We start from the raw sequence: 23,702 nt of genomic DNA, 5'->3' as shown, positions 1-23,702 counted from the left end.
CGTCAAATCAACTGTTATAGTTTAATAATAATTCAGTGAAATTGATAGACGAAATGAATTGAGATGCGATTTTATAAGATTAAAAAACACTTGTCGGGAGGACGTCTAACGCATTAATTTTGTGCTGTTTTTTAATTATTATTATTTATTTATTTTTTCTAAAAATCAACGATTGGATAAAAACAAATATCCAGATCTTAAGAAGTTGGCTTGACTGCAATGGAATTTTCGATATCAGCCATCGTTTCATGTGCAAAAGTGAGTACAATATTTGCGATTAATAGATGCAGTGTTTGTTTTGACGCCTGAATTTAAGACGTGAAAGAAGCGTCATAACTGTGCGATTTCGATGAGCATTATTTGTATCTTTACTTGTTAAGAAATAAATAGTGGGCCATAAAACGCCACTGTAGCGCTGTTAGATGACAGCAACGGTTGATTAGTCGAGCAAAATGAAATGATTTGAAATATCAAACGATAATACCTTTAAAATATGTTTAGGAATGAATAATTGACGGACAATAGTTTAACGAGTGTTAAAAATGGGAGTGCAAAAAGTGCAAAAATGGATCTGTAATAGTCACTGTAAAGACGGGTAAGTTGGCGCAACTCAAAAAAATTAAAGCAATCAGTTGCCACATTTTTTTAGTTCAGAAACTGAAACATTTGATGATTTCAAAGCTTCTATATTTGGAGTTGACATATACTGATTAGGCCAACTCAAAAATTGTCAGTTCATGGTACTCAAATAATTCATTCTTCTTTTTCATTGCAATATCTCAAGATAACTTAATAATTTCAAGTATGAAAACTCAGGATTTCCTGTTTTGGTCAACTTAATATTTATTAGAACCTTCTGATGACACGTGATTCAAAACATTGACTTGCTTTACTCAAAACCATGTACCTTCACACTTATATATTTTTGGCAACTGATTGCCTTAAACACTTACACTTACACTTAGCAGGAAACTTAATACTTTCGAGTTTAGAATAATTATTTACCCTACAGATGGACCTTGTAGCATAAAATGAGACAGTGCAGCATGCACTGTGTAGTTATATAAAAGAAATTCAAATTGAAAAGCACAATTCACAATACTAATAAGACAACAAATAACAAAATAATAATAATAATTCATTTAAATATATATTTTTTTATTTGACCCTTAACCATAACAGAATAAACATCCCATTCTCCGGCAACAATGAAGTCTCTATAGCACTGTGGTTTATTAAACAGCCTGAAACTTTCCTCAAACTACAATAAAATGTCTCAGTGTAAACACTCAGCATATTGGTTCAACAAAAACAAAATGTAAATTACATTAACTAATTGACTAAATAAATTAAATTTATACACGTATAAATCGATCTTTAGTCACCAAAAAAGTCAAACTTGGACAACTTGCTGCTGACAGTTGCGTGATTTGCCTCTTGCCACAACATGTTACTATAACTGACTTAAAGTCTCACAAATAATGCAAATAGCATAAATTAAACAGCATTCTTATCATTATATATGATAATATTTAAAAGGTAATTCTACTTCCTCCACTGAAGAACATGCAATTATCTAAAAAAAACTATTAACACTATAAAATTAAACTTCCTGCTTCCAAAGAAACTAGTTATCTTAGCACCTAATGTTTTTCAAGTATTGTTAGGTTTCACCATTACCACTAATGCAGTACCACTACAAACAACAACACAGTAGTGCTGTATTATTTCTACTGTTGCTGCGACAGCACCAGTATCACCAACACAAAAAAAAAAAAAAAAAAAAAAAAAACGCATCACAACATGTACCTCTTCCACTTAACTGCTTCTCAAACTCAAATTACATGAACTTCCAATGCTCCATCTGGAACCATTGGTACTGCTGATTCCCTCAGCTGATTGGAATAATACTACTATTATTCCTATGGTTATTCTTGCCTGTGATAATAAATGGTATTTCAGCTTTGTCTGTAAGGATTTTTAGATCTACCAAGCGGTAGATGGTGAGTACTTCTAGGGTGCTACTACTCCTTCCTACCACAGTGGCTTTGATTTGTTTTTGAGCTTCTACTACTAAAACTACTTCCCTAAAACATCTCATTACCTCCACCAAGAACGGTGATGGTTTGTCTGTGTTCAAAGTAACTTGAATGTTATGTGCGGATTTAGATGGGACTAGGAACAAATGATTTAGTTTGGGGTTTTAGGAATTGTTTAACATTGGGAGAAGGGAGCATTTTTAGCCTTAGAGGCAGGATTCAGTTCAACACTGAGTTTCCTAGCAACATCATCACCGCTGAGATGAGCATCAGTACTGTCCACGCTTTATAGCCGGCAGGTAACATGAGAACTCAAACCTAAAAAAAGAGGCCCGTTTGTCGCATAAAGCCATTAACATTCTCCAGGAACAAATCTCAAACAGCCACAGGGAGAGCCGCTTCAACACGGATGCTGTAATGAATCTCTGATTCTGTTACACATTCGTCAGTAATGAGCAGATGAAGAGTCCTGCTCCGCCGTGCCGCTGGAGGGGGCAACAGTCTGCTGCCTCTCTGGGAGAATGTGAGCAAATAACAAAACAACCATAAACACTTTTTTATCGCCCGGATGATCTTCTCATCATCGCTCTACATTGCCATTCTTGTTTTTATGTGTGATCATTGTTTTGCTGTGGTGGGAGTGTAGAGGGGAATTCAACCCGGAAACGTGATCATGTGTGGTGGGTTACGTCTTAGCAACATCACCGAGTCGGCACAGCATATAAGCCAATCACTTGCTTTGTTTTTGGGGGCGAGTTATGGGACAATTCAGAGGGTGACTGAACCAATGAAGAGGCAGCGGGAACATGGGACTGTGAGGTGATGGGGGCAGGAAGTAAATACCCTTCAGAGCTGAAGAGTTCACTGACAAGTTCTTACATCTTCTCATCTCGAAGGAACACGTAGAACCCCATTTTTAGATTCAAAGGTTGAAATCCAGACAGACAGACACAGTCCAGAAAGCAAAACTCTGGTTCAGAAGGTCCGTGTGATGGTTTTTGTGCAGACCTTGAGATCGTCTTGTCCTATATGGTCACCTAAGGGACTGGAGAGATGGGGGTCCCGCTCATTACAGACCAAGTTGCGTCTCTTCAGTTGTGCCAGAAGCGGCACATGAATGAAACAGACATTTGTTTTCATAGTCAGAGGTCCATGTCAGCACAGTCCCTGAAATTTTCCTGCTGATGGCAACATGTTTGAGAAGATGTTGCTGTCATGAGGAGGTAAAATAGCTGTGGCTGACCTGATGGTTCTGTCTTGTCTCATGGTCAAACGGATTGGACAAGCCAGTGTGGACTGTACTGACAGTCACAGTCAGCATGGTCAGCTCACAAAGACTTTGCGTTGTCGCACACATCATGATGAAGGCGGCCATAATGTTTCGGCAGCGTGCGTCTCGGTGACTCTGCTTGCACCACTTCTCTGACCTCGCTGGGCTCTTTGTGCAGGTTATGGCCAGAGAAGATGATTAGTCGAATCTGGCAGCGCCGCGTCTCCTCAGGGGTTAATTGGAAACGTTGCCCTGTCATCTGTGCGCAGAATTGGAATGTGGTGTATGCGGCGCACGTAATTTGAAGCACGTAAATTTGAGACACGCTTGATGACAGTCGGCTGATGTCGTCGCTCCACTGCGGCAGAAGCAACAACGTTGCCTCATTGGTTTCTAGGCCGAAGGAGTGTGACTAGATCTGTGAAGGGAACCGCTGGTGTTTATGCTAATCCTTCACGACTCCAGGTACATTACAAGAGTGGGCGAACAAATAAAGGCTAAGACTTATGACCTATGGATGTATCCAGATATAGTTGTAAAAACTCAAACAATCAGGCATCAACAATAGCCCCGATTTTCAGGGCTGAGGGGGGCTGTGACATGCCAGCAAAGTGGGGCATGTGGTAAGTGCACTGCGCTCAAACCTGGATGCGACTACTCAGCCCTTTATCAGGGAAAAACGGATTTAAAAAAGGCTTCATGAGGTGCAGACATTTGCAAGCATAGCGGTGGACAATATTATCCCACGGCAGATGGATTGAATGTCAGTCCAGAATAATCCTTTGTTCCATTAGATTGGTGGTGATGCTAACTGTTAGAGGGGGCAAATGAATCGGCTCCCGCAGCCGGCATGTTGGATTCTGTCATTTTACTGTTATTGCAACACACGTGGCTACGAACCAGTTGCTGATGGTCAGATTCATGGCTGGCATATCCGAATTCTGAACTGTGGCTGAGAGTGTAACTTGGAAAGTTACAACACATCTGTCTTCTAAACCATATTTTGGCAATTGAGTTGCGTTCTTTCTGTACCTATCATTTTACTGTTGAACTTGAATTAAGTCTAATTTTGCTACTTTTTTTTGATTCCCCTTTTGTGTTTGTTTAGTATAATTAAATCCAAATCTGTTCATGCAGATAGTTATTTTGCTCTTGTTTAAAACTAACAATTGTAGTACCAGTGAAGGCAATTCAGACTTGTTGCTGTCTCAGAGGAAAGCGCCCAACACATACTTCCTGGTTTGACTTTCTGCACATGTTAATTTTGCTCCGATTACTTGAGGAGTCAGAACCTGAAGATTAACCGTGCGGTTGCTTTCAGATTACTGACACAACCAATTTAAGGACACTGCAAGTCTGTGTTTCACCTGAAATGAACTGGTGTTGCAACTGTTACTCTGCTCCTGCACAATCCTTCCTGCAGTTATGACGGCAGTTTGTTTATGCTTGAAAAAAAATAAGAAATTCAGAAAAAAAGATGTCCAACCTTAATTATACCAATAATAAATACATTTAAACACGGGAAAAATCAATGGAAAATATGAATATAACACATTTCTCCTCTTATGCTTCTTTTTATGTGAACTTTGATTGAAATATCAGAGGATAATAAATTATTTTTTGAGGCTAAATTCATTCCAGAATTTCCCCTGCAGCCCACCTGCTGCTTGAATAAATAAAGGCTTATTTGAAGTCAGACAGTTTCACTTTCTTCTGGTTTTCAAATGAGCTCCTTCTCTCAATCATTCTCTGTCCTGCACCAATCTCCAATATACAAGACACATCTTTAACTGAGCCACCTCAGGCCAAAATGCTTCCACCATGAGATTGATGATTTATTTGTTTATATTTATTTGTATATAATGAAGTTAGATAAAAGTAAACAAATCTGTTAAAATAAAATAAAAAGATAAAATTAGTAAAATTCTGAAAGGCCATATCTTCACTCTGTAAGAGCAGTTCCTTATCTTGTCGTGAAAAGGAGATTTCTGAGCAGATCCTTAATTAGTGGACTGCTTTCTGTCAGGCAAACTCGAGGCCTGAGGGCCAAATCCAGCCCACAGAGTAAATTTATATGGCAAGGGAGGGCTTCGTATTGTTTGTTTAAGTGGATCTTGTAAGCATAAAGAATGAATTTATACCAACATCAGCCAGCAGCTGGGATTCTGTTAGTGTTTGCTTGCAGTGAATAAAAAAATGAAAGGTAAAAGAAGGACACTGATGATGAAAACGACTGACTGTTCAACTGAGGTGAGGACACATAGTACACAAGACAGAATGGATGATTCTGACTTGCAAAGTTCAAAGGTCATGGACATAATATTCTGTTTCATCCCTTCTCCTGTCATCATGGAGAAAGAAGAACCTCAGCGAGCGTGTGTTCGGGATGACGACGGTCAGTCTCCGAGGTGGAGCATGAGTGTCCATGATGAAGGTGAGGTATCTTCAAGGGGGGGTATCTTGGAAGCAGAGATGTGTACGTTCAAGGTGTCAGTTATATCAGTGGACCACCCATGGCATCCCTACCTACAGGGTCTACAGACCAAGTGATACTGTGGCATGGTGTTTAGTAGCTCAAGCGATGGCACTCTGCTGAGGTTGCATTACTCACAAGCTAAGGACGACCACACGGAGGTCAACATCAAAAATGAAAACTTGACCACCTCAGAAAAGTTCACCTTCTATACAGTCACAAAAATGTCATCAATAATAATGTGCATTACAAAAATGATGGCTCGGCAGAAAACTTTACGGCAGCTTGTGTTGCAGCTGGATCCGCCGTCTGTGACCTCATTACTTTACTGTCTTAGCGCTCACAGCACTTGAAGAAGGGTGAACACCGGGTAGTATTACATCCCTTTCGTCTTAACAGTTGTTTATGGTAACAAGCAATTTGCCGGCAGCACAACGGATACAGTAGCATTACAGTTTTTTCTTGAATTAAGACAATTTAATTAACCTTTGCACACGACACGGCACGCTTTCCAGGATCTGGGGGCATCCTTCTAACTCTATAGTTAACCTAATACTACTTTCGTAGATACAATGTGAGTTGGAATGACCTATATGCAAAACATGTAAACCCAGATGAGATAAGTGGCTGGATTCCATTCCTCCAGCGGCTCTGAAATGGCACTGCTAGATATCTGACCAAAAACATTCATGCCCGGATGAATAGCTCTGCAGAGGATTCCAAATTTTGGCGTACTTCTGTGGCGACTCACGGCTTCAAAAGGTTTGGTGATGTCATCATACTTCAGGTTCACTGCAGTACATGTATCCAACTCAAGATTACAAGAGCAGACTCTCCAGACATCTGCTTGAACACACATCTCTCAGCAGCGATCCACAGCTAAGACTCTAAGACTGTCTTAGAGGCTGTCCTTGAGTGCCTCACTCTTGGGACGTGGCTGCTCACTCATGAATGGTTGATGAGGTTTCATGAAACACTGTCCTGATTTTGTGTACTGTCTACTGTAAAATGGATTAGAACAACTAAGTCAGACCTAGAGCGACATCTAGTGGCCTCTGAAAATTATGACACAGTTTCATGATACCACATCGACCCATCACTACTGCTCACCAACACTTCCACATCTTCTTGAAGCATGTGGAAGGATACTGCTAGTTTTCATTTATCAATTCAGTTACAATTTTAGTCTCACCATGAGTAGGATTTAGAAGGGGGAATAACTGCTAAATGATTTCGTGATGTGGGTGGATCTGGAAAAAGTGAATACTTAACTCATGAAGTTGGTGATGAATATTTGTGGTCATGAATGGATGTTTATCTTTGTGGATTGTTCAGTTACAGTGGGTGAGTCATTCAATGCCCACACAGCGAGGGAGTCTTCGGGAGAGGCAGATGAGAAAAACGTAATCCCAACCGATAAAACCGCTTTGACGTGAGGCGAACTTTTCGACTTAATAAAGCAGTTTCTTTTATGACACTTGCTCTCTAACAACTTCTGTCTCCCCTCGCGTCCAAGTTTCGTTGACAAACAGCTGTCGGTGCTGAATGTCCATTTGGCGTCCATTAACCAACTGCACAAAAAGACCAGAGGAAGCAATTAAGGCAGCGCCAGGAAGTGAACAACAATGTTGTAAATAGGACGGAAACTTGGCGTTTCGGTTTGATTCATGCCCTAATTTGACGACTTACGCTCTCCCTGTGGCTCAGCTAAGAATTGATGTTTCGTCGGCAGCGATTTTTCTTTGTCTCAATCGAATGATTCATGAACATCATTTAATCACTGCATACGTTTCCTTCTTATATTTTTTATTTTTGTCGATACACCAACATCAGCGAGTGTAAAGCATTTTTATCTTTTTAAATGGAAATTTCCAGCTTCAGTTCATTTCTCTCTGTGTGCGTTTTTTTTTTAAGGAAGAGCAAATGGAAATGCACATAAATACAGTGAGTTGGTCAAATGTAACATTAATTTACACACAGAAAGTCATGTTTGTTTTTTATAGTCGTCCATGAAAAATGGGACACAAAGTGTAAAAATGGTTTCACATATACAGGATACATAGATGTGTTTGGATCACATTTGGAATTGCAGTAGACGTGATTGATTCACATTATTTCCACATAAGCATGACACAGAGTGATTCTTCTTCTGCGGACAAATCCTGGCGTTGGACAGGTCAGCTATGTAAAAAGATGACGCTTTAGAGAATACAAAAGGTTAAAAACAAAGGGAAGTAAAGAAGAAGCGCACAATTAATGTGTCCGACAATACATTCAGCCATGCAGATGTCGTAGTTACAATGCCTTAGCGATAATATTTACAAATATAACCTTTAAAATTAAAGATTCAATCTCACCGGAAAGTTACCTAGCTGCTTGTTTTGGTTCTCATCCACACAAACATCTGATATTCCAATTAAAGTCACGACAGGTGCTCCGTTTTTAAACTCGGCTTTTAGGATTAACGCCGGGCACTTTTCCTCTCTCCACTCTGGTTCAGCTTGGAGAATAGGTTTACGAGGATGCTAGTTTTAGCATTGAATCGTAAAAAGAACGTGATTTGCATTCAGTTTATGTGGAGTCAAGTATGTGTCAAGTAGAGTTTGGACATGTGAGATACGCGCGTTTATCAGAAGCAGATGTGTTTGAGAAATGACTGGAGCCTTTGATATCAACTTGTTGATTCAATTTATGGATCTTTTATGGATGCTAAAATTTTATTCAGACCGTTATTTACAGCCGGACCCCGTTTGCAGCTCCGCCGTAACATCTCGTCAGTTAGTAGATGGCAAACTTGTCTCTTAAAACGAGCCTGATATGACAACAGCTTCACCTTTGAGTAACGACAGCTTCCACCGCTCTGTTTGTTGGACTGAGTGTTGTCATGGAGACAGGAATAGCAGCATGATCACAGTAAAGTGATGCTTCTGACATTACGATCCTGACTTCGTAATGTGCTGTTTTGCAAATTGCGTTGACTCCAGAACTTTCTTCATAAAGCACTAGATTCTATGTCTAAGTCTGAATCCTTAACTGTTGTTATTTTCACTTTTCTTTGCACGTATATTTGCATTTTGAAACTATACTTTATTAGGGAGTCATATTCTTCTTTAGAAAAGTATTTCCCTACCAGAAAAGGTAAAAGCAATATTTGGAAAGACGAATAACAAATTCAACTTCCTCTTTTGGTAATACAGTCACACTAATTCACCTCCATTCAATTCCTGATTATTAATAATGAGTTTGTCTTGTGACTCTACTTTTTTAAGTACTTTCCCATGTTGCTGCTGCTAATAGCGTAATCCGACATCTGTTTGCTATCTTTGAGCGATATATGGTTCTTGAAAAAAAAAATTCCTGTACAAGAACAGTTATAGAAATACTGTTCCGGTCGGATATATGTTGTTAGCTACACATTCATGAGATCAAATGTAACTTGTAAATCAAAAGTGCAGTTTTGTGTCTGTGAAATTGCGTCACCGCCTTAGCAACTTGTTTTATACATATATATATATATATATATATATATATATATATATAAATATATATATATATATATATATATATATATATATATATATATATACAAATAACAGTTTTGCTCTCCTGACAGCTGCTGTTTTACATTCTTCACATTCTTCGTAAGCAGCGGTGACAGGTCACTGGAAGAGATGACACATAATGGATTTAGAGTGTGGTCTGCACATGATGTTGAACATGGAGTTCTTGTTTTCCAAAGTAGCTTCTTCGGACTGTGAAAATATAAGTACAATGATCTCCAACGTGAATTTTTTTTTTTTGAGTTTTGTGTTGATGCCGCGTGATCATGTTGTTGTCCTACAAAGGTTTACGACAGTAAGAAACTCCTCTGAGGTCACAAACCTCCAATTTACATTGATGCTCTTGAATACAACTCTGTTACTAACTAGGTCACGTATCAGCTGCTATTAAACCAGTTTATGCAGTCAGAATTTGGCGTTTGCAGCTAACCATTGCTGATCCTTGGTCTAGCTGTAAAAATCGAGTGTTTCTCTACAATTTAAGCAAAGCTTGACGCCCAACTGGAATGCCTCTCTATGGCTGCTTCACATGCTCCATGATTCATACACACAGCAGTGTAACATGGAAAAGATGTCGACACTATCGTCTCACCCCACTTACAGGGCAGGCTCGTTGGGCCCTACTATGGTGCGAGTGGTCCCAGGCACGCGTCTAATGCGCCATTACTTTGATCATGAATATGATTCTTTCTAACTAACTATGTATATCCCTATATTTACTGCAAATCAATATCCTCCTTTGCTCTTAATGTGACTGGTTTATGACTAAAAATTACAGCTTCAATTTCTGAAGAAGTCGTTTTTCGCAGACACAAGACACTTAAGTTTTAAAAAATATGGAACATAAAAAGGCCAAACATTGGAAAAAGCAGTGTTACAACACACCCCGGCAACGGTCTTAGCAAAAGTCCTGTTCCTCCATGGCAGCCATGACGACGCCTCACACATCTGCTGGTCGTCTCAATCATTCATGAATACTCCTCCGCTCCCTAATCATCAGCTTTTTCATCTTCATCCGCCGGTTCTGGAACCAGATTTTCACCTGTCTCTCTGTCAGATTTAAGAGTCCTGCCACCTCCAGGCGCCGGTCCCTGGTCAGGTACATGTTGTAGAGGAACTCCTTCTCCAGCTCCAGCGTCTGGTGTTTGGTGTAAGGGCACCTCTTCTTGCGGGTGGACTTGGCATGGATCCAGCTTGCGGACGGATTTTCTGCAGGATAAAAGAGAGCAGCGGCGTAAATTCTTCCTCTTAAGCACTCGACCAACTCTCAGCTTTCTCCAGGTTGGTGTCAGCTGCGAGAAGTTCAAAGACGACCACATAAAAAAAGTCCAGGAGCATTTTATGAGCCTGCGATTTTGGTCTCATTAGAAAAAGAAACAATAACATGTGCAACCTCAGTAACAACCCATGTTTAGCCCGAGTACTGGCCCCGGTGAACCAATTACGCCTCATAGGAACAAACATTTTTGGACAGGGGCACCCTGGACAACTCGCAACAATAAATTGCAAATATTCCAGACAAGGAGTCCAGATCATAAAATCGTACATCCCAAACCACTGAATTGAAGCACACACTGAGAAAGCAAGATTTTTTTTTCCTTCTCATGACTTGGTGAAAACATTAACAACATCTTTGCTGGAACAGGTTTGCGCCGTCAACTGGTAAACTAATATTTGAGAATTGTGAAGGGTCCTGAATGCAGTCATCAGAGCTGAAAACGCTCCATTTGTTTTCCTCTCACGCCATGTATTCAGTACTTCATCAACATTCAAACCCGCTCTAAGAGTGTTTGGAGAAATTCGCAGCTAGGCTAAAGACAACTCTCTTGTTGACGGAATTAATAGTAGTTCAACTCATGGAACAGGCAATAGATATCCAATCTAAATCTAAAATCACGGCGAGAGTTTAGCCATCTGTTTCATTAATAATAGAAATTGGATCCTCTTATCCTCGATCCAAAACAATAAAACTTTGTCTCATGTCACCTCAGAAATTATCTTCATGCTCACAGTCACTGCTCAACCACGTCCTCCGAGTTAACCAGGTAAGCTAACTATTATTTGGGTTGACAGACTGGATGATTGTGCATCTCTTATTTGGTGAAATATTTGTTTCATGGGAGGAAATCTGAGTCAAAACTACCATCGTCTCCACACTGAGACAAAGGTTAGCGCCCACTGGGTTTCAAACCGAGGACCTTCTTCCCAACATTGCATTCAGACTTTGATCATCAACCACAAACATTTTGTTTCCAGATAAATCCTGAAACTTATTTGGTTTGGATTTTCAAAAATCATTTGAGCTTCTTCTCTGTGTAACATGTTATTGCTATGCTTGTTGGGTTAGTAAACATTAAATGAGAATATCAGTGGCACATTAGTATCAATGAATACACCTCATGAATACTTTCTTTTGGGGCTGGATGACTTCATTTCAAATTTCGAGCTACAACTATGTGTATATGTGCCCTTACACACCTTTATATTTTCACGAGAACTCAAGCATGACGTTGCTATAATGTTACTTTCATATAATTCCATGTGTTGCCTGCACGCATTTTGCTCAAAAATATAGTCTCAGTCTTTACGACGACGACACACACAATAACTGTCATATTTGCGTCACGGTTCGACAAGGATTTTCATTGATTTACAGTTATTTGGGGGGAATAGTCGTGATGCATATTGACTATAACTCATGATGTAAAAACTTTCTACGTTCACCTGTGTTATTACTGTCGTGACAAACTGCTAAATAACACCAATAGCACCTTAATTATTTTAATGGACTATAAAGTTTTATATTTTACCGTTTACAAGACATTTATAGGGCAATAAAAGTCACACACACACTTACAGGGCCTCCTCTCTTTCACACACTCTCACACCTGTGTACTCTTGGACAGAAATAAACACCAGTGAGTTCCGTGTGTTTGGCTGGCTCTTTTACCCGGGTCAAGTTGCTGCTGCTGCTGCGGCTGCGGAGGTTTCTTCTCCTCGTCCTCTCTCCGGGGCTCCGGTTTTCCACCGAGCTCCTCCACCGTGCCCAGCCGCTCTAGGACCACCTCAGCCGGGCTCGCGAAGCTGGAGTCCCCGGGGCTTCCGTGTGAGTGCGGCGAACTCTCCGGTTTGACCGCCTCGAACCTCGGACTCGGGTTCGGCGGCTCGCAAGCGGGGTAGTTGGAATCCTCCGAGGTGGAAGTGGGCGCCTCCCAGCAGCGGACGAACCTGCTCTCCGGCGCGAGGTGGTCGGCGTGAGCCTGTGGGCCGTAGTAGGGCGGCTGCTGCTGTGGGTGCTGGTGGTGACTCAGGAGGGGATGCGGGTGGAAAAGCCCGGGGATGGAGGCTCCGGGGCCGCTCTGCAGCTGCGGGGAGGACGGCGAACCGGTGGCGCTCGCCCACGGAGAGAAACCGTTTAAGCCCGTTTGTTTGCTGGAGAAGTGGGAAAAATCCGGGATGTGCGATCCGGGGGTACCCTCCTCTTCCACCGCTGCTCCCCGGACTGGCTTGGAGCAGCCGGCCGCCGAGCCCTGCAAGCCCCCCGGGATAAAGTGCGCCCCGTACGGCTCCTCAGTCTGCAGCCCCATCATAGAATAATAATTCGTTAGCGACATGTTTATTTTATTATTTCAATAAAAGACACTTAAAGGCGACTGTAAAACCTTAGATGGGCTAGTATAGAGGCTTACATCCTCCCCTAAAATGGTAGTAATTTTTTTCCAGCCCTTGCCTCCTTCTCTGCCGCCCATTGGTTCTGCTGCGGATCACATGGTTGGACTGTATTTACCCGGCGTGGAAAATAAATTAAATCCTTCTTTTGTGCTCAGAAATGTCACAGTAGTTCTGCCAGATGTAGCATATAGCTTGAAAAAAAAGACAAAAAAAGCTCAGGGCTGTTTAACAAGAGGAATAAAAAGTAGAAGAAGACAGTTTACAAGCTTATTTGATGGATGAGAGAAAGAGAGATGGGGGGAGAGCGTATAAGACGTGTCAGGCTAATGTCTTATTACACACACACACACACAGCAGAGTACAGAACTGTGAGGCGGGAATGAATGCGCTTCTGATTTTTTCCATTCTCACACAAAAACAAACTATTTGAAGAAACACATGCTCTATTTATTTATCACGCACAAACATCTATACAATCGATCCCTTATGAATTCCTGTTATTTATTTATGGTTCACGAACAACCCTCGCCCATAAACAAAAACGTAAACAAATGCGAATAATTAAAATATATGTAACCCAAGTACGAATTAGTTGCAAAATGCCGTGATAAGTCGTCTTTATAGTTACCACTATATCTTTAATCGGCATTGTATTCACATTTTTAGACTGAACTTCGCATTTATCGTTTAATATAATTATGAATTGCAGAAGTCGCGTTTTATATTTTCTTGTCCAGGAATTTTATTGTTGCCTTGCTAAAACCTTGACGCCAGTACAGAACTAGCTCATGAACGTATGAAGTATATATCCTGAAAGCGTCGTGGATGCTATTTATTTTATCACGTTTAGAGCACGCTATTCCGAGTTCAAATGTAGGTTTGTGACTTGTGCGTGTTTTAATGAATTCGTGTGTGTGCGCGTGTGAGTGTGTGGGTCAGGCCTTCAGCATAAAATCTGTGCCAAGTATCGAACCCATCTTCCGCCTCTCGTGTGTTTTCTTAGCGCCACCTGCAGGCAGGACGCAGCAGCGCACAGCCCCTTATTTACGACGGGAAGGGGGGCGGCACACAAAGATAGTCATAAAAAGCAGAAGCAGAAACCTCCACAGTGGAACGCAAAAGCGCTTTTAATAAGAGCGGCTCCTGTGGAACATCATTATCAGCGCCCTCTTAATAACAACAACAATCTTAATAAAAGTGATTTAATCCCAACTGGACCAGTCCAATTACCGGACCGGCCCCTCTGTTGAGGTTGGTCCGACTCAGAAAGTCGTTGTCAAATAGGCTCCGAATTTACAGCCTATACATGCGCTTAATTTGCCGGGAAACAATGAAAGAACTGCCGTCTTTCAAGGCACATAAAACCATATTTTGAACCTCCATCATGTCAGGCAGCGGACGAGAATGATCACGTGATTGCGCGTGCCTCTTCTTGTCTGACTCAACCTGCTGTCTCCACCTCTGAGCGGCACTGTCGCCGTTCTTATTGACGCTGAGGCTGTTGCTCAGCCTCTCGTAACCGACGTGTTGAAGTAACAGTTTTTGCGCCAGGCCTTCTTTGTTGTGTTATTTTCTCATAATCGCAGTGTTATGTCTAGTCTCTAGTTTTAGTAGAATGTGGTCGATGAGGTTTTGATGGTTTTACTCATAGTTTAAAGGCAATAGTTACTAAGAGTATTCATAAATTATATAGTAGGACCAGATGATCTCATGGTATTCAAAGTCTCAGTTTAAAAAACGATATTGGATTTTTAAACGGCAGTTGCTTATATTTTGTTTTTGGTTTTATCCTACCGAGTAAGTTCTAAGTTTGTTGTGACAGTATTGAAGAAATACTAGTGCTACTTGGACTAATAGTGGTACTGTAATCAGTTATAATGTATTCATAGTATAATAATGAACTGGTAGTTCGTTTTTCTTGTATTTCATGCTGTGTTCAATCATTGTAGCATATGGGGCACAGAAAGAGTTTCAGTAACAATAACAATAACAATAACAATAGCAGTAGTAGTTGATGTACAAGGACTAGATCTTGGATCAGAAATATTGCATTCAAATATCAGAATCTATCTATCTATCTATCTATCTATCTATCTATCTATCTATCTATCTATCTATCTATCTATCTATCTATCTATCTATCTATCTATCTGTCTGTCTGTCTGTTTGTCTGTCTGTCTGTCTGTCTGTCTGTCTGTCTGTCTGTCTGTCTGTCAATCTATGTATCAATCTATCTATCTATCTATCTCTTCCTTCCTTCCTTCTTTCCAGGTCACATAGTTGTAGTACAAGTGCTTGCTTGTAGCTTCTAGTTGTAGCTTCCTGTGATTCAGTCGTAGTAGTTGTGCAGCAGTTTCCGTACTTAAAGTTACTGCTCCTCAACCATCACCAGTTGCCAGACGTGTGACAAACGTGTGAACTTTCCACCCAAAATTAGGATTTCCCGCCAACTTGAGTGAACATTTCACATGCTGGACTGAGGTCCAACAACAGAAGAACTGTAGGCAGATCACAAGCTGAAGTGGCTCACTGTGACAGCTGAGGATGATTGACAGGCCAAGGAAGAACTTTCACACTTCCAAACTAAAAGAATCAGTTTTAATGCCCTGCCCACGGCAGCCTCAAAAAGTAATTAGCTAATTGCTGTTCAGTCTAGACACATGATATGTGTCATGAGTGTTAAGGTGGAAATTCCCAACAATTAAAGGTCACCCATGAACTGTTTTGGAATAAATCCTAAAAACACATCCAGGAAGCATCAAATGTGTCGACTATAATTTAAATTCAATCTACCGCTCACTTTTCTCAACAATACCTTTAGTGTCTCGTATTATACTTCTTTTCTGTTTTTAAATAACTGCATGCAATTATTTCAAATTATCAGTCTAATTTGTGCTTCTAATACTAGTAAATGTAATAAAATAATGGCAATAATAATAATAATAACTGCATTATTCTTTGTAAGAAAAAGTAAATGTTTCAAATTCCAATTGACTTCGTCACACGTTTTTGGTGACTTCATTGTATTCCGTCACTAATCAGTACTTGGACCTAACCCCAACCTTAACTTAGACCAGCTAGCCTGCAGACTGTACTTGTCCATGCTCACACCTGACATTATTGGGTTTCAATACATCTGTGCTCTCATCCCACCATTAAGCCAAAATTTTGAATCAGGTATTTCAATAACTCCTTTCAATAAATGCAAATTTGAATGTAATTCTTTCTGCTCTTGATGCATCTGTATTAAGCGAAAATATTTTATAATTACCCGCTTTATTAAATAAACTGTTTTTAATTCCACGTTTTGTTCCGTCTCACGATCACTGCATGACACTCAGCACCTCTTTTATTGGCCAGGTTTAATTTTAGGTGATTGCAACACCAATTAAAAAAAGACTAAATTCATTAATTTTCTCAGTATATGAACATTTGTCTGCATCGTTTAGATTTAATGATGTCTAAATCCATTTTATTCAGTCATTTGGCAACGCTTAGCATCCAATTTTTATTGTGCTTTTTTTTAAATCACTCAGTTTTTTTTATTTTCCTATTATCCAGCAATATTGATGTTTTAAAAAGATTTTCTTTATTATTATTATTCGATTTTACCTTCTCAATACTTAAACGTTGTTGTCATACATCAAATCAGTAAATTTCATGAAATCAAATGCGCTATTTCTTTTTTTTCTTAGCAGTAGTTTATTAATAAAAATTTTGAGCTTCGTAATTCATTTTTATTCTGCAATTTTTTATGGCACTTTAACGTGAGATAAATGCACCCATGCAGGGACTTCACGAACTTTAACACGCATGTATATTCGGTGTAATTACTCTGTGGTTTATGTGATTTCTTTCCCGAATATATTTTTCACTTTTCATTTGTTGTAGTAAAAATTGTGTAAAGTTGTGCTGTAAAAACTGAACTTGTATTGTTTATATCACTTGAGAAAACCCATTTCACAGTGAACAGAAATCGAATTTAACGTGCAATGTTTCCTTTGATGGCCGTGTTCACCCCCCCACATCATCAGAAGCGCACCCCAATCGTTGATAGTTCAGCAGATATTCCAGCGTCCTGTATGTTCACCCTCTTGTACAAACGTTCTCGCTGACTCAGACGCCAAAAATAGCAGCCCAATTAAAGCGACGCAGGACTGCCTGATAATTGTACAAGTGAATTTGAAAAATGCTGTTGCTGTTCAACGCAGCTCAGCAGGCTCGTGGTGGAGTTTATAGTCGGTCATTAGGCAGAATGCTTTTACCAGAAACACAATCTGCCCTTTCATCTCCTTGTCTTTCCTTTTTTTAACCCCCCTCACACACACACACACACATACACACAGATGCAGAGTCACAGTCACACACAGACGCAGTAAACGCTGAGACAAACAAAGGGAGAGCAGCAGACTGTCTGTATTGCCCCCAATAAAAGCCTTTAGTTTGGGGAGGAAATGGTTCTCTGGTGTGGAGGATTCTCCGGTTCAAGTTTCAGCCTTGGACTCACCATGTGTTTGTGTGCTTCTCCTGTCTGGTCCTGTGTTCAAAGTCTGGGTCAGGGGAAAGAGAGAATCTACACTTACAATTTTTTTATTCATATTTGGATGCCATTCACTAATGGTTTTTACGCCGTCCCAGTCACCTGAGGCCATTAAAACATATTCAAAGTAGTTGTGTGTGTTTTAACAGCGCTGTAAAATCCAGACATGTTTTATCATTTTATTGTTCTCATTTCTTTTATTTTTGGTTATTAAAGAGAACAGGGAAATACGAGATGCAGTTTATTTTACAAGCATTTTTTTATTGGCATATTAAAACACTCGAGAGATGACAAATGACCTGGTAGAAAATATGTATTTAAAAGTTGGGTGACTTTGTGTGTGGATTTGAAGAGAATCAAGCTTTTATTTACAGAAAGGGTACACAATTGTGTGTGACTTTCTAAATCTAAACCACACTGAACATTTAAAACATACTTTCAGATACACTTTCCACAGCTAAACACAGTTATGGCTAATGATAGAAACAGAAGTGCAAACGACATCAGGAAAATATCTTTTATCATGTTGATAAAACATGAAAGAAAAACAAACATTTTAAATGCATTAAGACAAAAAACAAGTCAGGTGCACGTTTGAAAACAGTGGTGCACAACTACAACTACAAGTGCTTCAGTATATAAAAGTTAATGCAAAAACAACACTGGATAAGAAATTGGCTTTGTTTACCTGGATGGGAATTTTTGTTTTCCACTTCCACTGATTTATATTGGTTAATTTTGAAAATAAATTTGTTCAAATTTTGATGAAGTAGTGCAAAAAATATAAATTTAGATTCAAGTATTTTGTGACAAAATATTTGACATTTCATTCACAGTTAAGACAAAATGTAAATACAAATAAAATTATTTTACATGGAACCAATTAACATTTTTGAGTAATAGTATAGTTAAGTAAATCTGTGTAAAGTGAGTCTCAGCCAAGGCTCTTTTCTTCTTGGTCCGCCATGATAGGTACTGACCACTGCGCACACTGTAGCTCAGGTATTGTGTGTCATAGCAATACGTTTTAGAAGACTGCTACTTAAAACAGTGTGGAATGTGGCCATCCACGCAAACAAAGCCGCTGATTGTCAACACAGAAGAGAAGAAGAATCACAACAATCACAGCCCTCAATACTTGATAGTCTTCGCCTTTGTTTTTATTCAATGATTGTGTTCTTAAAGTGCCAACTGTCTTTTTATTTAATGGAAACTTTGCAGTTTGTTGCTTGAGTCTGCTGTAGCTAGTGAGGCTAACCATAAGCTACAAACCTATAAGTGTACATGGTGCAACAACTGGGTGGTAGCTAACAGCTAGCATCACAGGCTAACGGGCTTGGTTTTCTGTTAGCTGGCTGCATGATAATCCTGAGTGAGACAGTTCGGTTTCATCCTTTCATTCTGTAGTGATGAATTTACTCAGAGGCAGCAAGTGGAGTTTGTTATTGAAATAGGTTGGCGGCTAGCAGTTAGCATCACCAAAAGACAGTAAAATGAGCTCAACATGTTGGTAAACAACCTCCTGAAGTTAACATTTGAAGTTTTATCATGAGGAAAGGAAGAGGCTGAGGCGAACGTCCAAAACTGAGATAAACAAAAAAACAAAAAACAAATTTGAGTTAGAAAACACTCTGAGAGTCTAAATGTTCATAAGCTTCAGTGTGCATCCGGGTCCCAGGTGAAGTTCCCCTGCCACCCTGCTAGCCAAGGTGACAGGTGTATTCAAGTCGATTTCTTCAAGTGCAGTTGTAAAATAGTGTTTTAGTTTGGGTTGTGTCCAAAAATAAATCTTGTTGTGTTCATGGCTTTTATCAACTCATGACATGTTGAATTATTGGTGCTAGCGACATGTAAAATGATAGTTATACACAGAACCGTGCTATCAAACCAAAAGTGCAGAGGTTGTGAACAAGGTCTGGTTCTGGGCCCACATCTCTGCATACAGTGAATTATTCAAATAAAGTCTGTAAAGTTTAGATTAAACTGCTATATAACACAAAGCTTTTTCCTCTGTGTCTTTGTTCAGGGTTGGTTCTGGTGAATTGGCGACGTGGCGGCCGCAGGCTGAGATCAAAACCACATGACTGGTGGAGGAAAAAAGGTAACATGATTTCCAAAATCTGGCATCAGACCCACTCACTCTCCCCTGACTGGACCGATCTGGTGTAATAATCCACCACAGTCCTTGGCCTCCTCCATCCATCCATCAGAAGAGGTGGTACCCCGTGTAGAACTGCAGCCTCTCTCTCTTCAGCTTCTTTTCTTTCATCCGCCGGTTCTGGAACCAGATCTTCACCTGTCTGCAATCAGAACACAACTTTTGGATGTTGAAGTGATGCAGTTCAGCGCTGTTTGAGCAGCAGCAGGTGGAAATGTGGTTCAGTTGCTCATAACAGTCACGGAATATGAATTAAACTGCAAGGTTTTTGGTCCTATTTTGAACCCTTTATTGCTGTCAAATCTCAGAAGAGTCACTTGTTTACAAGTGCCACAAGCCTAAATGTACTTATGGTAGCATTGTTTGTTTATATATTATTTTTTGTTACCATTATTTTTGTTTATGCTACCTTTTTTTTTTTGCCCACAATATTGTTCTATTTGATTTACCACCAATCTATCTTTGTTACACGTGTTATCATAAACAAAACACATTTTCTGGTTATTTTCAGTCTACTGGCACAAATACCTGATATTAAAAATATGTTCTATAATTCTTCAATTATGACTTTTATATAACCAAGTTTCAGGAATGTCAAATTAAGTTCATATGTCACTTTTTTTTTTTTATTGCCACTGTGCTCATTCAAGTCTGATCCGCACTACTCTCCATGAGTCTTTTCAACTGTTAACGGCAGCGACTACATTCGTTGTGTTAACTTAACACAGAAGAGGACGCTGTGTTTAATGCTCTTCAATTAGTTTTACCAGTGCCATCCTACAAGTGTCACATCAGGGTCAGGTGACTTTGAAACATCTAATTGAGGTCATGGAAATGTCCGTGATGACTTGACTTCAGTGCCATATTTCGCCAAGCTGACTTGAGGATGAAACGTCTCAATACATCACAACGCTGTGCTTTAATCGTTAATGGAAGCGGATCAATAAATCATAGATCATATATATATATATATATATGTATATATATATATATATATATATATAAAACAAGCGCTTGGCCTCATTTTGGACTGACAAAAAGAACGATTTGATTGTTCATGATGGAAGCTAATTGTTACTAGTTCTGCTTCAATGAGCGTTGTTATAAAGTGGCAGTCTAAGACCTTGACATGGGTTTACGTAAATGTAGTCAGAATGTTGACTTCTGTCTTCCAGAAGTTGGGTGAAGGTCGTTCTAAGTTACAGAAGAGCTAAATATTGGTTCTGCTTCTCGAACATTATTACATGTCACTGTCAAAATCATGAGCAACTCTTTAAACTGACAAACAAATGTAACCGCCCGCAAAGAATGTTGCTGCCTTGAAGGATTTTAAATCTGGTGGCAACATTTTGGCCCCAAATCTCAATTGCAGACATCATTTACAGTATATTCATTATATTACAGATAAACCCTGATATATTACAAACAATTATCTCTAAAGATGGATTGGTAGAAAAAAAAGGTAAATTGAGTAGAAAAAAAGTTGTTCTTTTTGTTATTATTGACATACTATATGTACTTTTCTTGCAAATTACTTTTCTACATTTCATTTATTTATGCACTTTTTTTTCATATTTGGTGTTGAAGAGTTCAAATGTATTTATTTTAACCATCAGAGGTTTTTACTATTATATTTAGATACACTTTTTGTTTATTTAGCGTATTATTTTTAAATATTATTTTGATTTTTTAAAATCTTTTTATAGTTTTTTTAATTTAAAAATTACTTAGCATAATTTTTTGTGGCAGTGTTTTGCTTTTGGGGTTCTATTTTTACTAATTAATAGAACTTTGAGGAACTGTTTCCCCCCCTTCCTTTTACTCTTTTCAGAAATATGTTAGATTTCAGAAATATTGTATAAGCTAAAGAAATAACAAAATTCCATTTTGTCATTTATTGTGTTTGTTTTATTTTGTTTCATTTTATGTTGCTATTCCATTTGCCTCCCTGATTACTTGTTAGTGTGTTGCGAACGCACCGGTCGGTGAGGCGCAGCAGACGGGACAAATATAGGCGTCTGTCCTTGTTGATGTAAACATTGAACAGGAACTCTCTTTCCAGCTCTCGGATCTGTTGTTTTGTGTACGGACAGCGCTTCTTACGCTTCACACGAGGCGTCGCTGCGGAGACACACACAAATAAACATGGAGGTCAACAGAACCAACACATAAACAATTCAAGGTTTACAGCAGACACTCACATTCCACCATTCATCTACACAGCAAAACAAAAACACAACTGCATATTATTGGCATTATTAGATTCAAATTCTTTATCAGTTATTCTGCAAATCACTTTGTAACAGACAACAATTGTTGGAATTGTTTACGCTCAGAGCAATTTATCAACAACACAAGCTGCTATTGTGAATCAACAAACCCTTAATAATAACACAAATTGTCAGAATTTTAATTCGGACATTGCACTTCTTGTTCATTGCAGTATCAACTTCATGTCTTTTTCTACATCTTATTTGTGAATGATGTCCTGTATACAGACACAATAAAGTTAGTAAACATGCCCTTGCACACAGACAAATCTCGTTCTATCAACACATATATGTGTGTATATATTTATATACACATCATCTACACTCATGCCTCACTGTCAGAGTACTTTGAAGCCTATAGCAGAGACACACAAAAAATACGTTTAAATCAAGCCACTTCGATTTGAGTAAGATACTGTACAAATGTCAGGTTGAATTCATGACGCGGAGGAAAATGTGGAAAAAAGGAATGCACGGAGTGTTTTGAGTGAACTAATTGAATACATAATATAATACATAAGAATAATAGATGAATCGACCTCACTTGAATTGTGTTGCTGGTCGAAAGCAACAACTCGTTTGAATCAATAAATTGCATGAAAAGATAAAATAGCACACTTGCTTCAGTTCATCTGATCGTAGCTGGAGGTAATAAACTTTGCCAGGACGTGAATCCAATTAATCTCGCAATCATTTCATTCATGTGGCGAGCAAATTGTGTTAAAATCAAGCCTTCAAAATGGCTTTCATTTGGATTTTTATCTCTGACATAACTGGCGTGAAACTCGACCAACTCGGACACATAAACTCAAAAGGTAGGAAAACGGGACTTCCACTCACTGGAGCCGCTGCTGCAGTCTCCCCCGCTGCCCTCGTCCTCCTTCCCGGCCTCGGAGCTCTCAGACCCGGCCCTCGCCTCGCTGCTTTCCCCGCTGCGGCTGCTCCTCCACTCGGTTTCTCTCGCCTCTCTCTCCGGGGGTGTCTCGGTTGTGATCTCGACAGCCGCTCGTTGATGTTCCGTGTTATTCAGCGAAGCTCTGCCTCGAGTTCCTGACTGGTAGAAGAGCTGCATGTCCGGATAGCTTCCTCGGAAAGAGCGCGAGTCTCCGGCCAGGGAGTGGAACCGGGAGGCTGAGCTCCCATAGACGGTACCGCCGTACAGAAAGCGCTCCTTATTTACGTCCTGGACCTGGTTCGTATCGGAGTATTGGTGGTAAACCGAATCCCCCGGCAAGCTAAAGCTCGGCGGAGCGACAGGAGGCCTCGCGGGGTAGAGAGGCCACTTCTCCGGTGGATGCTGCTGCTGCCGCGGCTCGTGGTAGCAGAAGCCCCGGTACTCGGACATCCCCCTGCTGTGCTCCAGCAGAGCTCCTCCGTTCTCCATAATAACTGACCCAAAATCAGCAGTCTTGGGCGGGTAGTTGCTGCTCGGTAAATACATGTGTATTAAACTCAAGACAATTTCGCTCCGTATTAAAAGTCTCCGTTCAATCCTCGTAAGGAGAGGAAGTTCATTACCTCACCGTCAAAAACACCATTAGAAATGAAACACTGAATATAATTTAAGTCGCGAACATTAAAACACGACAGTAAAAAGGCGAATAAATAAAAGGACTAGAGTTAATTACCCACTGTCCTTGAGAGGCAGGAAAACTTTGACCCTGGACCTGCTCACACTGAGTCTGCGGAGTACAATTAACCAAAGAATACTGGCTGAGCC

General features: G+C 39.8%; 2 protein-coding genes across 2 annotated transcripts; both read right to left on the bottom strand.

Annotated features, from left to right (window-relative positions):
* Positions 1-9,912: 9,912 nt before the first annotated feature.
* LOC128765158 (homeobox protein Hox-D9b-like) lies at positions 9,913-12,956 on the bottom strand. The gene is made up of 2 exons (XM_053875634.1): positions 12,293-12,956; positions 9,913-10,551 (listed from the first exon to the last, which is right to left on the bottom strand). Exons 1-2 carry the CDS (start codon positions 12,954-12,956, stop codon positions 10,307-10,309), a joined length of 909 nt encoding a protein of 302 aa, XP_053731609.1. The 3' UTR covers positions 9,913-10,306.
* Positions 12,957-17,860: 4,904 nt separating this feature from the next.
* On the bottom strand, positions 17,861-23,689 carry LOC128765131 (homeobox protein Hox-D11b-like). Its single transcript, XM_053875592.1, has 3 exons — positions 22,823-23,689; positions 21,692-21,833; positions 17,861-19,854 (listed from the first exon to the last, which is right to left on the bottom strand). The coding sequence occupies exons 1-3, from the start codon at positions 23,421-23,423 to the stop codon at positions 19,761-19,763; spliced, it is 837 nt and encodes a 278-aa protein (XP_053731567.1). The 5' UTR covers positions 23,424-23,689; the 3' UTR covers positions 17,861-19,760.
* Positions 23,690-23,702: the final 13 nt, after the last annotated feature.

Source organism: Synchiropus splendidus, chromosome 9, assembly GCF_027744825.2.
Source record: "Synchiropus splendidus isolate RoL2022-P1 chromosome 9, RoL_Sspl_1.0, whole genome shotgun sequence".
Lineage (NCBI taxonomy): Eukaryota > Metazoa > Chordata > Actinopteri > Syngnathiformes > Callionymidae > Synchiropus > Synchiropus splendidus.
Note: the sequence above shows the minus strand (reverse complement) of the source record. Positions and strands in the feature narration are given on the sequence as shown.

Bases quoted from the DNA above. Each gene is read 5' to 3' on its own strand.
- LOC128765131 (XM_053875592.1), bottom strand. From the start codon at position 23,423: ATGTATTTACCGAGCAGCAACTACCCGCCCAAGACTGCTGATTTTGGG. The intron at 21,834-22,822 runs GTGAGTGGAAGT...GTGTCTCCGCAG, and splicing joins AGACTGCAGCAGCGGCTCCA to CGACGCCTCGTGTGAAGCGT. The intron at 19,855-21,691 runs GTGCGTTCGCAA...TTCTGATTGCAG, and splicing joins CTGCTGCGCCTCACCGACCG to ACAGGTGAAGATCTGGTTCC.
- LOC128765158 (XM_053875634.1), bottom strand. From the start codon at position 12,956: ATGTCGCTAACGAATTATTATTCTATGATGGGGCTGCAGACTGAGGAG. The intron at 10,552-12,292 runs GTAAAAGAGCCA...TTTATCCTGCAG, and splicing joins GCAGCAGCAACTTGACCCGG to AAAATCCGTCCGCAAGCTGG.